A 16,022-nucleotide genomic window follows, 5' to 3' on the forward strand; every position below is an offset into this window, starting at 1 on the left:
CTTTTTTTTTTTTTTTTTTTTTTTGAGATGGAGTCTCGCTCTGTCACCCAGGCTGGAGTGCAGGGGCACCATCTCAGCTTGCTGCAACCTCCGCTCCGCTCCCCTCCCCGCTGGGTTTAAGCGATTCTCCTCAGTCTCCTGAGTAGCTGCGATTACAGGTACGTGCCACTATGTCCGGCGAATTTTTGTATTTTTAGTAGAGACAGGGTTTTACCATGTTAGCCAGGCTGGTACTGAACTCTTGATCTCAGGTGATCCACTGGCCTCAGCCTCCCAAGGTGCTAGGATTCCAGGCGTGAGCCACCGTGCCTGGGCTCCTCAGACATTTTAAGTTCGTATGTCAAATTTGCCATTCCAATTTACAATAATCCCCAAGGACGTAGTCTATATCAACATCCTTAAACGAAGGCATCCCGTCATTCTTTTAAATGTCTACTTTTAAATTTAAATACCACAACATCGTAAGTCATCGAAAAATACATCTGAAGCTCCTTTTCCGCTGTGTGACAGCCGGAAGGCACATGGTTCCCACTGCCTGACCTCTGGCCCAGGCAATGGGTCTGACTCAGGGGTCTGGGAAGCCAGCCCAGGAGGCACTAACCATCAGCGGGAGGCTGGCAGGGTTGACCTGACAGGTCAGGAAGGACAGGACCCCTGAGGCTGCAACTACCTGGGCAGGGGCAGAGGTGGCCCAGGTGCATGGCAAGCACACAGCAGCAGCGGGAGGAGGGCAGAGCTGCCTGGGGCATGGATGAGGGATGCTGCAGTCGGCTCCTGCTGTGTGGGACACAGCAGCCACTCAGCAGCAGTTCTGGGTGGGTCCCCTGGTGAGGGTGCACAGGTGCCGCAGGGAAGCACGGGGAAAGCTGCACCCTCACCGGGATTCTGAGAGTTGAGAGATGGATTGCGGTGAGGGAGGGAAGAGCTATTTATAGCCGATAGGGGCACAGGTCCTGCCGATGGGCCTGGCCTAGACCAGCACTTCTTCAATGCCAATGTGTGGAGTGGGTTGCCTGGCACCTTGTCCAAATACAGGCTCTGACTCAGGGGTCTGAGCATCTGAGACCCTGCCCTGTTAGAAGTTCCTGGTGCTGCGAGATTCTGCCGGTGCCCAAGCCCCATTTGAGGGCAAAGGGCTGTGCTTTTTCAGTACAATGCATTCCTTCTCCCCATTCCGGAACTGCTGTCATGGCCACGCTGGGTCCCCTGGGTCTCGCCTCCAAATCTCTCATCCTTTTTCACGACTCTGCTTCTCTGCGCTTTTGTTCTGTACCTGCATTTGGTACAAGTCTCTCACTTGGCGGCAAGCACAGCAACTCAGGCCTAACACCTTGCTCTTCTTCAATTCGTTATTCAATATTTTTTGTTGAAAACATTACAGGTTTTAGTTGCAGAAACTATTTTTTGTGCTGTGTTTAAATCTCTGAGTGTTCTCATAATTTGTCATTTGTCGTACTGTGTTGGTGGGACACAGTGAATGAGCTTCTCTCACACTACTGGTCCCTTAAATGTGCCACTTGGATTTCGTGGGGTGCCATGGAGCCGGAGTCTGGCGGTGTAGTGGCTGGTCTGTGGGCCTTGGAAGGTGAGAGAGAGACCCTCACTTCTGGGCCCAGCAGTGCCTCTCTGAGGTCGCTCCCCAACCACCCAGAGGACATCCATTGTGCACCTGCCCGGGGCAGACTTGCAACCCACACAGCCCATCAGTACCAGGCTCAGCACCAAGCAAACGGGGAAAACGGCATTTCTGTGCTCCTCCCGTTTCTGTTTCTCTAACTCTAGTGCCTCCTTAGCTCGCACAATGTCAGAGTTAGGATTCAAGCCCAGATCCACCTCCTGCAGAACCTGAGCTGCTAAAAGTGCCAACTGCTCATGTTATTAAATCTAATTGCAATCACTGGGCTGGGTTTGATCCTCCACATAATTATGTTCCTGGATGTTTCAGGATAGGAGGAGTTAAAACAAAAATGAGATTAAGTTAAAAAAATTTTAAAGCTAAAGCTTAAGGGAAATGCTTTTGACTTTCACACCCTCTGAAAGAGTGCTCTCCTGTGCCAGGTGTGACAGCCCAGGATGTCTGCCCTGATACCTCCCGCAGGGCTGCGGGATGGGGCGAGATTGCCAAGAAAGCTGGGGAAAGGAGACGCCTGAGAAACTGCCTTCCACCCAGAGGCTGGGTGACAGCACAGATAATGATGAGTGCCAACAAGTCAGTTAAAGGAAACCCACAGATTTATGTGCATAAATTGCCAGTCTTTAAATTCAACATTCAGGACAAGAGTAATAACCTTTTAACTTGAAAGTTGCCTGAGGATTTTTCCTTTTCAAGCAAATGAGGTTGAAAAGTTAAGGTTTAAATGGAGAAAGACTGTCAGGGAATTCTCAGTCATTATGCTGTTTCTCAGCAGTTCCAACTCGGTCTTTGGGACCATGCAATGGAGTTCTATGAACGCCGCCCACAGAGGCCACCTGCCCCCCAAGAGGGCAAGAGGAAGGAAGAAGAGGCGGTGGGTGTGAAAGGGATTTCCCTGTATGGAAATACTGGTTAAACATCTCCACGCCAAGAAAAGAAATAGAAAGAGAAATATCCTGAACAATGAACAGAGTTCACCTGTCGCTCTCAGCCCACAGCTGACAATGCACATGCAGCAGAGACAACCCCACGCTGAAGACACGCTCGGAGAGACGATGCCGTCGGAGGAGAGATGGGTTCTGTGTTGTCTCTTGAGACCCGCATCCCTGGAATACCAGGCGAAGGCTGCTGAAACGCCCCACGCAGCCCAGGCTCCTGCCAGCTCTCTCCACCGAGGCAGTGGCCTGCATTTATGTCACTGGAGGTGGCAACAGCACCTGCCCGCTCTCTGACCCTTTTTAAGGTTCTATTCGTGTTAAAATCCCCAGTGAAGAGTGTCCTGTTGACCTGGCCAGTGACACCAGCCAGAGGCGTGTTTTTGCATCTGACAGAGGCTGGCGAGGAGGCAGGGAAGGCAGGCAGCTCTGCTGGCCAGGCGGCGGGAGACCAGGCACTGCACACTGTGTTCACGCTGTGTCTGCGGCCGTGGGCAGGCACACCCGTCTCTCCTGGTGCATTTCCACGAATGTTCTTTGGTCTCCTTGTCCATTCCCCACCTGAACACGGAGCAGGCCTCCCGAGTGGGCGCAGAGAGGACCAGGTACTCTAAGGGTGTTTGGTCAGAGCCAACCCTGGGGACGATCCAAGAAGCCTCGACAACTACAGCAGAAGCTCAGATGTCTGAACTCTGTCGATCTACACGAGCCAGGCCAGGGCACGATGGCGAGGAGACGGCACTGCCTTCTCTCTGCATCAGCAGCAGGTGCAGAGGGACGCATGACTTCAAAGATCTCAGGCCTGAACTAGACCCGCGTTGCCACCCACATACTCTCCTGGCCACTCCCTGGGTTCAGAGGGCTCCACAGCTGTGCAGGGTAAAGGTCCTCCCAGTCAAAGGGGCCTCTCTGAGGACAGGAAACCCAGATCACCTCCCAAAGAGCCATTCCTATCACTGCATCTGTCAGAAGCCAGAACCAGTGGGTGGGAACTGTAGACATGAGGATTTACTATGAATGAGTTGCCTTACATGACTGGGGGCCTGAGCAGGACACCCTACATCCATCCAGAGGGCAGGCCATTGTACCCAGAGGCTGCACAGCGAAGGCAGATCCAGAGAAAGGACCAGCTGCCACCCAGGGAATGTAGAGGGCTGTGGGTTGGTGAGGCTGGCTCCCAGGACAGGGAAGGAGGGAGTTGAGAGGGAAGCTGCTACCAGTGGCAAAGAACAGCACTGTCAAAGGCACAAGAGCTCCAGCATCGTGCTGGAGAGGTGGCACCACATCACTGAAGATGAGGGTGCGTCTCGATTGGCAGGTGGTCTGGCAGAAGGGAGATGCACAGGTGGGGTCTGCGACTCTGAGACATGCAGCAAGCACGGGGTGTCCAGCTCCCTCAGTAACAGAGTAGCAGAGGATGGCAGGCCAGAGAGGAGGCGGACACAGAGTTACTCCAGGACAATTAATCTCTGGCAGTTAGTTCACTTTCCTATTCATCTGCAAACACTTGCTAAGTATCTTTTTGGTGCCAGGTATAACACTCGTGAATGAGGCTACAAACACAAACAGTCGGAGTTCGCAGACAGCTGCAGACACTCTTGACAATCCGCTTGTTGAGTGACTTGGTGGATGTAGGTGCACGGTACTGTGGGACCCAGAGGGCAAGCAAGGCTCTGCACCGGGAAACACAGAAGCATCAAGGAGAAGGCGCTGAGGGAGGGATGGAGAAAGGCTTTGAAGCCTCCTTGGAGCTCTGTTTTGAGAGTTCTGGGCCTCCAAGGCAGAAGCCAGAAAGTCACTTTTGCCGCCTCCATTGCAGTTAGAACAGGCATGGACTCCTCCAATCAGACACACCTGCTCCAGAGGCCCATCTGGAGAATCTGGAGGAGAGGTGTGACAAGGCATACTCAAGAGCAGGGTGACAGAAGTCCCTGGACTCAGTAGCCAGTGTGGGGGCAGAGATCCTGAGCACTCATGCCAAGCTGCAAAAGCTGGGGGCTTGTGGGCAGCCCCCCATTCCCATTGTGCAGTATAGAAATTCTCAGAAATCCCAAAAACTATGTACTATCCCTAGATAAACTCCTTTTCATCTTAAACTAACTAAAATAGGTTCTGTTCACTGCAACTGTTGTTTGAAATGCTGATACCACCATGTGCATTACAAACAGAATGATTTCCACTAAAGGACTAGGAATAAAATCAGTAACTTCGAAACCAATTGATGGGTGGGGAGATGTGACGTATCAATCTAAAGAAGTCAGGAAATGATAGTGAAAAAAAAAGAATTAGCAAGGAAAAAGCATAAAAAGAAATAAATGATGGTAATTAGTTCAAGTCAATAAGTCATTACAATAAATGTAAACATGTTAAACTATTCTCTTAAAAGACAAAGATTATCTGCTTTGAATTTTAAAAATCGACTTGCATTCTGCTTAAAATGCAATTGGAAAAGGATTTTAAAAAAACAGTAAATAAATAAAGGACTGGAAAAAGATAAACCTGGCAGAGGCTCAGCGCAGAGGTGGAGACCTCATGCAAGGTAAAAGAAACCAGCCACTGTGAAGTTACTAGACAATGAACCTTTAACATCTAATACAATCACAAAGTAAACGATGCAAAAACGTGCTGAAGTGCAAGGAGGAACAAACTAATTAACAAAGTTCTCTGCTATATCGAAACGATAGATTGAAAAGAGATAAGTGAATCTAGAGAGGATAACAACACAATGACATGCTTATGTATGTTAATGCTCACATGATATGAGCGTTCTATATGTATGTTAACTGCTCACACACATACACTGAGAACATTTGAACATTTTATCTTCTTTGCCGCAGGATTTCCTTTGTGCTTATTTTGTAAGGAACAAAATATTATAAACAAATGTGAGGCTCCTTTCCTCCCTCAGGACCCAGGATTGTTTTCATCCTTCCCTCTCCTCAGGGAGCTGCCTTCATGAATTTGAGTCATAACCACCTACACATCGGCCCACTGTGGGAGGAGCTAGGGCAGGATCCTGGCTCCTGTGGGTCGGCAGAGGCAGAAGCCAAACACGGAGTGACCAAAGCAGCCACAGTGTGCAGAAGCTGAAACGCAGCTTTTTAGGTGTGCAGCTGGAGAAAAACAGCCACATGGTAAGTCAGATGACATTTCGGGAATTTCTAAGCACGAAATCCTATAGACCATATCCTCTAACCACCTGCAATGGAAACCAGGCTCTCGAAGAAGAAACAGCTGTACTCCCATTTTCACTGTAGCATTATTCAGAATAGCCAAGATACGGGAAAAACTTGCATGTCCACTGATGGACATGTGGATAAAGAAAATGTGGTATATGAATATATATGCAATGAAAGGCGATTCGGGCTTAAAAGGGCAGAAAATCCTGCTATTTGTGACAACATGGATGAACGCAGAGGGCATTATGCTACGTGAGATAAGCGAGTCACAGAAGGAGCAATACCGCCTGATTCCATCGTGTGCGGAATCTAAAATCGTCACGCTCGTGGAAGCAGAGAGTAGAATGGTGGCTGTCGAGGGTGGAGGGAGGGGGATGGGCAGAGGCTGCTCAATGGGTCGAGTTTCAGTTATCCCAGACGGGTTCGTTCCAGAGCCGTGATATGACACAGTGCCTAGCATTAATATGGTATTATGCACTTCAAAGTGTATTAAGAAGGCAGACATGTGTTAAGTTTACCATGAAGCACACATACAGACACATAAGTACATGTATGGAGATGATGCACGCGTTTGGTACCTCGATTGTGATGACAGTATCACAGGTATACACATATGTCCAAATTCATGAAAACTTACACATTCAATAGGTGCAGATTTTTGTCAATGACTTCAATACAGCTTTTTAAAAAAGCAGTAAAAAGACACTCAAAGGAAAGGAGGGGAGAATGGAGTGAGGGAAAGTGGAGGGACCGCGATGCCCACCCACTTCGCAGATCCCTGCTCCAGGGAAGGGCCACGTGTCCCTTTCCCACCCAAGCATTGTGGCCGTCGCTGTGCGCCACCCCCAGCCTGAGGCAGCAAGACCCAGTGGCTCCCCATGTCCCTCCCATGATGCGGCCACTGCAGATGCCTCATGCTGGCATGGCACAGTCACTCAGGGGAGATGCATGCGCTTTGAAGAGCTGCGTGTCCACCTCTGCACCCTGTGCCGCTGTGGTCACGATGTATGTGGCTTCCGCCCCTGTGGACACACAGGAGCCAGCATCCTACCCTCAGCACCCCCACAGCGGCCACTGCAGAGACAGATGGGACCCACATTCATGAGGGCAGAGATGGTCCTGAGGCTCCAGGGGAAGAACAGAGAGATGCCTGTTTATCTGCAATGTTGTATTTCTTAATAAAACAAACAAGAAATTCCAAAGCAAAGAGGATAAAATGTTGATACCTTCTCACTTCGGGTGGTGAACATATGGATATTTGCCTTACTATTGTCTCTGATTCCATTTTTTAAGGTAAATTTTAAGTAGTCACTACAATTTATGGAACAAAACTGTGAAAGTGTCCTATTCTTAGAAAAAGGAACAACCTAAATCACCAATGCTAGGGCTCTTCAAATTCAGTCCCAGAAAGGATCTGGGTCCAAACCTCAGAGCTCCCCAGAAGGCGGGGTTGAGCTGTGAGCGCAGGGCGGAAGCAAGCACTGATGGAGGCTGTGTCGGGGTCCCGTGCTCGGGCCGCGCCTGTGGCCTCGCTGGCTGGGACAGTGCGGACTCTCCTGCAAACTGTGTTTCCCTGGAGAACAGGATGAACGCACAAGCTGAAGCTGAGGATCGGTAAGGGCCGCCCTGCCAGAAGGTGTCAGCCTGCCTGGGGCGCCAGGAGAGGTGGAGCCGGCTGGGCCACAGCTGGGACATTTGACCACAGCCGCAAGACTTCCCCAGTTTGGAATTTCACCAAAAAATAACAACAGCCACCGAGTTAGTTCAGGATTACCACACCCAGACCTTGGAAGGCAACTAGAGGGTCAACCTTGGCAGAAACTAAATTCCAGGCTGCAAGGGAGGGAGGCAGGTTCCCAGGTCCGCCTAAGGTCAGCGCCGCATGAGCCCGGCCTGCCCTTTTCCCCACACAGCCAGGCCTGCTGCTCCAGTCCGGGGGTGCCATTGTTCAGAATAGATACAGGGTGGTGGGATGTCTTGGGATCCCACAGGCTGTTCCCTGCGGGGAGCGGGGAGGCCCTCAGAGTCAGAAGAACAGAGGGCTCTCCCCTGTCCTGTATCCTGCCATGGGGAGTGCTCACCATGCTTCTGGCCTGTTCTCTGCACACCTGGGACGACCTCAAGTGTTTGTGAGAGGACCCCAGCGACTTGTGTGCAAGCCCCTAGGCCTACCTTTACTTTGCCACACCTGGGTTCCCAGTTCCTGCCCTGAACCAAGCAATCAATGCTGGCAGAAGTCACACCAGAAGCAGGCTCATCTGTCCAACTAAAGGTCTACCATGTGCACTTCCAGTCCTGGCTGGGGCTCAAGACCACACAGAGAATGAAAGATCTTGCCCAGGCCAAGCACTAGGAGACACACAGGCTGGTTAGAACAGCTTCTAATCCGCAGCAAATGAAGATGGAAGTCTCTGTCTTTTGATGTCTCACAATTTTCGAAGGAAGGAAGGGAGGGAGGGAGGAAGGAAGGGTGGGAGGGAGAGGAGGAAGGAAGGGAGGGAGGGAGGAAGGAAGGGAGGGAGGGAGAGGAGGAAGGAAGGGAGGGAGGGAGAGGAGGAAGGGAGGGAGGGAAGGAAGGAAGGAAGGAAGGAAGGAAGGAAGGAAGGAAGGAAGGAAGGAAGGAGAGAGAAAGAAAGAAAAGAAAAAGAGAGAAAGGAAGAAAAGAAAAGAGAAAAGAAAAGAAGGAAGGAAGGCAGACAGACAAGACAAGACAGCGTTTTCTGGGAGAGGTGGCAGCTCTCGGTGGCGTTGACCCCAAGACCACCAGTCACCCCAGGACGTGCCGTCCACAGCAGCTGCAGAGCCTCGGCTCCCCGCCTGCAGTCTGGGCTCTCGGCACTCTCCGCCCAGCTGCCCCGGGCTCTGCTCACTTTTGTCCTCTACACCTGTGAGTGCAGCAAAGGCGCCGGCTTCATCCTCTGCTGCCTTAGGAAGGGAGGGTAAGCCCCAGGCTATGTCCAGGCTGAAGCTGAGCCCTCAACATGGAGACATGCAACTCACCATGGTAGCGGTGAATGGGATGTTGTCAATCAGAGACGACGCCAGGGCTGAGACCCACACCACCAGGACGATGGCGGCCGTGAGGCGCTGCTCCTCTGGGACCATCTGGAAGGAGGAGAATAGCAGCTGCCGTGTTCCATCACATGCACTTAGGGTCAGATCCCACCAGCCGGGAGACTCAGAGGGGCCCGAGGGCGTTAGTCCTTCCTCTTACCCATCACAAGACCAAGGCAGACACAGGTGTGCAAGCCAGGGCCCCACCCACACCAGGAGCCTCCGCTGGGTTTCTACCAGCAACGCCCAGCCATGCCCAGGCCTGCCAGCCCCTGGATGGGGAGGCAGAGTGACCCTGCCCCTCGTCCATGTGTGGTGGCTGCGCACACTGGTCACACTAACCCGATGGCCTGGCAGACCACTGAGGCTGGGGTGCCTGCCGCACTCATTTACTGAGGCTGGTGTCGATCCCGCTCCTTCTCAGACAGGCTTTAAATAAAGTTAAAAGCAAAATAGCAAGCATCCGTAATTATATATTCTTTGGAAAAAGTCTCCCTTCATCTCTGGGCGGCACAGGATAGAACAGGTTCCCTGCTGTGCCTTTTTACATAATTAATGTGACCTGTTCTTACCAGAATTTTTTTTTTTTCCACAAAATCAAAGAACAGTGGCTGGAGTACCTTCTATTATAACATTTATTTTACCTTTATTAGCAAAGCAGTTTGTTCTCCAACATATTCTATTAAGTGGAGATGTGCCAATGCCTAGAAGAAAGGATGTGTGATGAGAATCAGTTTAAAACAGAAAATATATGCAAGATTAAAAACAAAGTCTTGAAAAGACGTGAACATAAGGTAGGCCCAGACTCCTGCTTCTTATAAAAGATCAGACTCAAATACACAGTCTATAAATAATTTACTATCATATATGCACAATGAAGATTCACAGAGAAAAAGTCCAACAACAGTGGCAGAAATCCCTCATTGATCTGAGTTAATGTCCATGTTAAATTTAAATCCGAACGGAAGACTCTCTTTAAGACCTGTGTAAAGATACTGTTCAATCATACATCACGAAATACCACTCCATATAGGTCTTTCAAGTAAGTGGCATTTCCAATTTCTTTTTAAAGTTAAACACCACAGAGTTTTAAGAGAATTTTTTAATGCAGTTTTTATAATCTTCAAAGAAAGGAAGGAGAAGTCTATTTAACTGGCACATGTAACTATTTTCACAGTACTAGGCAGATTCAGAAAACTGGACCCAGGGAAAGGCCGGAAAGTGTAGAAGAGAGAAGATGAGGCGCAGGAGCCTTCTGCCCAGGCTGCCAAGGTCCTGCGCAGGGATGCCCAGAGGCTGGCGACCAAGCCACCGTGGGAGGTCACCGGAAGGCAACAGGTACCGGTGGCTCAGCTGCCCAGCACCTCTGTGGGTGTGGCCTCTTCACTGTGATTCGACCATGCTGAAAGACTGCAAATATTACAAATAGCAGCTTGTCTGTGGTTTTTTTTTTTAATTTTTTAATTTTTTTGTTTTCGTTTTTGAGACAGTTTTGCTCTATTGCTCAGGCTAGAGTGCAGTGGTGTGATCTCGGTTCACTGCAACCTCCACCTCCTGGGTTCCAGCAATTCTCCTGCCTCGGTCTCACAAGTAGCTGGGATTACCGGCACCCACCACCACACCTGGCTTGTTTTTGTATTTTTAGTAGAGACGGGGTTTCGCCATGTTGGCCAGGCTGGTCTCGAACTCCTGACCTCAAGTGATCTGCCTGCCTTGGCCTCCCAAAGCGCTGGTATTTTAGGCGTGAGCCACTGTGCCTGGCCAGCTTGTCCTTGTTTAAATCAAGCTTAAGAATCTCAATCTGCATGTACAGTTGGTAGCTGACCTTCATTTAAAAGCCATGGAGCCCAAATGTTGGGTCTTCAATCACAATTCTCCATCAAGTTTGCTGTTATGTCAACTAAGTCATAAGGAGAATCACTTCAGAGCAGGGTTTCTCACCCTGGCCCTGCTAATTTAGAGCCAGATTGTTCTTTGCTCTGGGGCTGGCCCGTGGCCCAGCTAATTTAGAGCCAGATCGTTCTCTGCTCTGGGGCTGGCCCATGCATTATAAGACGCTGCCCAGCAGCCCTGGCCTGGTCACACTCGATGCCAGTGGCACCTCACCACCACCAGCGTGACGGCCAAAGATGTCTCCAGACACAGCCACCGTCCTCTCTCTGGGGGAGTAAAATCACCCCGTTAAGAACCAGTGGTCCCTGGGGGGTAAAATCACCCACTGTTAAAGAACGAAAAATGTATCATAATCCAAATGTTATTAAATGAAACTTTAAAGCTGAAAATATATTGAATGTAGCTATACCTTTTGTTTTGTTTGACATCATCAGTTCAAAGAAAAATCAAAGGCCTAAGCCTGATTAAAATGTTCTGCCAAATGCCAAATAGAGATGGTTCTACCTGTATGTGCCTCACACACACACAGAGTATGGTGTGCACAACTTGACGTGTACCTATAGACATTTTTATTTACATATTTAGTGTCATATAATTATCCTAAATACCATAGTCCGAGTTATGTAGTGTAAGAAGACAAAATAAAGTAAAATCTTCAAAAAACTTGAATACTGCATCTAATAACTCAGCTCAAAATAACGGATCTCTTAATTTTTTTAAAAAAAAGTCAAAATATGAAGAAACTACAAATACACTCTTTTACAAAATGAAGTAATTATCTAGCACATCCCTATCTATCAAGCCTAACACTGTAGGTATATAATGTGTATTTTACAGTATGCAAAGTTTATGTACAGTTGAAGATTATACCCATTACTTGTCTCCTTCATCAGCTTATACAGTGAAAAGATGATCGTGTAGTGTAAGTCAGGATGTGAAACATCATTAGTCTGTCACAGAAATGCTGATTCAGCAATGACCTGACATCCTTGTCCCACTGAAATAAGCCAATACCATAAATCATTGCTACCACTTCTTTCAAAATGATAAACTAGGAGGTCTAAGAGTCCCTTCTTCAGCCAAACAAATGGACCCTAGATAAAACACACTTTTAACACATTCTAGATTAGCAAGACAATGTATGGCTTTCCAAGGAATCTCTCCCCATGAAAATGTTTCCTGCAGCTGTCTAGGAGCTGCAAGACTTGAGTGGCACAGGGTGGAACTGCCTTGAAGCTCGAGGCTGATCAAGCACTGAAGTCAGAGGAGGTGTGAATGCCTGTGGGGTTGTAGGCTCCACTAAGATTTCTCATATTGAGCTAAGATCCTTGAAATGCACTAAAATTATTCCCTGTCATCCAGCAGAAGCAGACACAGCAGTTTCTGGAGGAAAGCATCCCGCCTGCAGGCCCTCAGGAATCCCACAGAATAAGATGAAATGATGAGATTATAGTCTTGGATCTCTAGGGACACAGAAGACAAACAGCATGAATGAGAGCAGAAACAACCAAAACAGATTTAGCCAGACCCCACAACTGCATGGATGAGAATTCATAGACACCGAATATAAACAGATTTAGCCAGACCCCACAACTGCATGGATGAGAATTCATAGACACCGAATATAAACAGATTTAGCCAGACCCCACAACTGCATGGATGAGAATTCATAGATACCAAATACAGAAGAGGAATTTTGCTTAAAGAAATTAGGGGTTGAAGAGTGTAAAAGTACCAATTAACATGGGCCCTCGATGAGTTAAGAATGAAGGCTGGCATCTCCAGATGACATTAAACCACTAAAAATACTAAAAGAGTGAGTATATAACTGCCCGGAAAGGGGAAATAGAATTTTAAATAATTCTCAATCAAATTAAATAGTCAAAAATTGGCTAATCAAGAAAACTAAGGTAATAAATCATAATAGAAATTTAAAATAATTTTGAATAAATAAAATGTAAATACAATCAAAATGCACATGGAAACTTGAGGGATGCAGCTAAAAGGAAATTTATAGTCAAATATACACAGTGGGAAATACGAAGCATGAATATCAAAAGCTAAGTATCTATCTTTGTAAGTTAAGAAAATAACAACAAATTGAACCCAAAGAAGTGAAGAGAAAATGACAATTTTAAGTAGAAAGTGGGAAAGAGAGTCACCAAAAACAACAATGAAAAAAGAGATCATCACTATAAAGATACTACAATAAACAGATAATGCAGTAAAACTACAAATCAACTCTAGCATTATTTTTGCTTTTATACAGATATCCAGTTGATTCAGCACCATTTGTTGAAAAAATGTTTTCTTTCCTAAATGAATTGCTTTGCCACTATGGTTTAAAACCAGTTGTATATTTAAAAAACACATAACACATATACAGAGTCTATTTCTGGACTCTCTATTCTGTTGCATTAATCTATGTCTATCTTTTGTCAGTACCACAGTCTTGATTACTACAGCTTTGTAGTAACTCAAGAAATCAGGTAAGTGCTCCAAAAGTTGTCCTTTTGGGGAAAAAAAATGCTTTAGTTATTTGAATTTAGCCCTTGAATGTCTACATAAATTGTATAATTAGCTTGTCATTCTCTGCAGAAAAACCTAGTTCAATTTTTATTAGAATTGTGCTTAACTCTGTAAGTCAATGTGGGAAGAACTGCACACTAAACAACATTGAGTCTTCGGGTCTATGGACAGACTATATCTCTTCATTAGGTCTTTAGATCTTTTACAAAAGTTTCTTTTCAAAATATCTCAGTAATTTTTGTTATAGGAATCTTGAGCATACTTTTTTTTAAGATTTATTCCTAGGTTTTTTAGGCTTTTGGTATCATTTGCAATTGATCCTTAAATATTTTCCAATTATGTGCCGCTAGTATATGATAATATATAGATTTTTGATACTGATCTTGTATCTTCTGACCTTGCTGAATTTATATATTAGTTCTGGTAGTACTGGATTTTTTGTAGACTACCTGAGATTTTCTACATAAACAATCATATAGCCTGTAAATAAGAACAGTTTTACTTCTCTCATTTTCATTTTTCTGCCATTTATTTCTTTATATTGTCATGTTACAAGAAGTAGGTTCTTCAGTACATTGTCTGTTGAACGGAAAAGGTGACTGCCTTGCTGCCAATCTCATGGAAAACAATTAAGTTTTCACCATGAAGTATAAGGTTGGCTCCAGGTTTTTCAAAAACGCCTTTCATCAATTTGAGAATTCATGGTTTGCTCTCAAATGCTCTTTCTGCATCTATTGAAATGATCATATGGTTTTTCTCCTGCATTCTGTTAATATGGAAAATTATACTAATTATTGAATGTTAAATCAACCTTGGATTTCTGGAATAAACGTTTTTTGATTATGCTGTACTATTTTATATACCACAGCATTTGATTTGATATCTTGCTTGGATCTATGTGAGTGGGAGATGTTGATCTGTAATTTTCTTTTCACATAATACCTTTGTCTTAATACCAGGGTAATACCAGACCTACAAAATAAGTGGGGAACTGTCCCCCACCTCCATTATTTTCTGAAAGAGATTTATAGGGTTGGTATTATTTCTTACTCAATGTGTGAGAAGATTAAACAGGGAAGCCATTTGTGTTTGGACTTTTCCGTGTGTAAATAATTTTAAATACTAATTCAGCTGCTTTATTGATATAATTCTATTCAGATTTTCTATTAAAACGTGAGTCCATTGTGGTAAGTTGTATTTTTTAAGGAACTATTCCATTTCATGTAAGTTGTTGAATTTGTTGGTATAAATTTGTTAACAGATTATCTTATTGTTTTTTAATTCCTGTAGGGTTTGTGTTGGTCACCTCTCATTTCTTGATGATACTGGTGATGTGTGTTCAATTGTTTCTTTTCAAAGAACCAGCTTTTTGGCTTAGTGGGTTTTTTTTTTTTTTCTGCAGTCTGTTTCCTACTTTGTTGATTCTGATCTTATCGTTATTAGTTTCTTCTTCCTGTGTATTTTAGTTTTACTTTCCATTCCAGCTTCTTAAAGTAGAACATTAGATAGCTGATTTTAGATCTTTCTTATTTTCTGTTGTATTTCATCTACAAGTTTCCCTCTAAGCTAACTTTAGCTGCACTCAAAACTTTTTTATATATTTTCAAAAACATTTTACTTTGTAATACTATCTTACTCCCTTGTGATTTCATTTTTGACTCATGACTTAACTAGAAGTGTATTCTTGACTTTCCAGACATTGAGGTTTTCCCAGGCTGCTACTGATTTCTAACTTAAATTCGTTGTGGTCAGAGTACGTAATCCTTATGATGTAATATTATAATATTGGTGAATGGACCGTGTATACATGAAAAGATTGAATTCTGTGGTTGCTGGATATAGTGTTCTACAAGTGTCAATTGAATCGAGGTGGTTGATCATGTTATTCATATCTTCTATGGCTTTTTTTTTTTTTGTCTAGGTGTTCTATCAATCTCTGAACAGTGATAAAATCTTCTTCTATGATTCTGGGATTGTCTATTTTGTTTTACTTTAGTGAATCAATTGCATCTTGAGTATTTACCAGGGACATTCATAATTGTTATATCTTCCTTATAATCTGTCTCATTTATTATTAAATGTCCCTCATTATGTCCAATTATATTATGTGTATTGAAGTTTACTCTATGCCACTTTGGCCTTTTATGCTTATTATTTGCATGCCATGTATTTTTCCATTCATTTACTTTCAACATATCTCTATACTTAATTGAAAAGTATGTCTCATATCATTGCTCAGCCTTTCAGCTAAGATCAAGGGTAAAGTATGTCTCTTATGAGCAGCATATATTACAGCCTTACTTCCTTATCTGCTTTCTCAATATTTTCCTCTTAATGGGAATGTTTGCAGTTAACATAATTATTGATATAGTTGTATTCAGGTCAAAAAAATTATCATTTATTTTGTTTGTCTCTTCTTATTTTATTCATTTCTGTGCCCATTTTCTTGCTTTCTTTTGGGTTACTTGAATACTATTTTATTTTCATCAGTTGGCTTTTAATAATAATTAATAATAAGTATTAAATATTATTATTCTTAATAATTTTTATTTTTAGTACTTACTCCGTGAATTAAAATATAGATATGTAAATTCTTTATAGCCCAAAGTTTTATTGCATCAAGTAAAATGTACAAGCTTTGAAATGATATAAGTCACTTTACCTCTCCCATTTCCTCTTATGGTATAGTTTACATCTTGTGGTATATATTGTATATATTACACCTTATGGTATATGTTACAGCTATATACTTAAAACTCCCACCAGACTATAATTTATACTTTCAACCATCAAACCTAT

General features: G+C 44.8%; 1 protein-coding gene across 4 annotated transcripts in view; it reads right to left on the reverse strand.

Annotated features, from left to right (window-relative positions):
- The window catches only part of OCA2 (OCA2 melanosomal transmembrane protein), a 357,547-nt gene that overhangs the window by 109,719 nt on the left and 231,806 nt on the right, over positions 1–16,022 (reverse strand). For all 4 annotated transcript variants that reach the window (XM_017882412.1, XM_017882410.1, XM_017882413.1 and 1 more), the window contains 2 exons: positions 9,446–9,505; positions 8,748–8,852 (listed from right to left, as the gene is read on the reverse strand). In XM_017882412.1, the coding sequence (XP_017737901.1) occupies positions 8,748–8,852; positions 9,446–9,505 (165 nt within the window). The remainder of the gene's footprint in view (positions 1–8,747; positions 8,853–9,445; positions 9,506–16,022) is intronic.

The sequence above is a fragment of the Rhinopithecus bieti genome, unplaced genomic scaffold, assembly GCF_001698545.2.
Source record: "Rhinopithecus bieti isolate Rb0 unplaced genomic scaffold, ASM169854v2 scaffold_13247, whole genome shotgun sequence".
Taxonomy (NCBI): domain Eukaryota; kingdom Metazoa; phylum Chordata; class Mammalia; order Primates; family Cercopithecidae; genus Rhinopithecus; species Rhinopithecus bieti.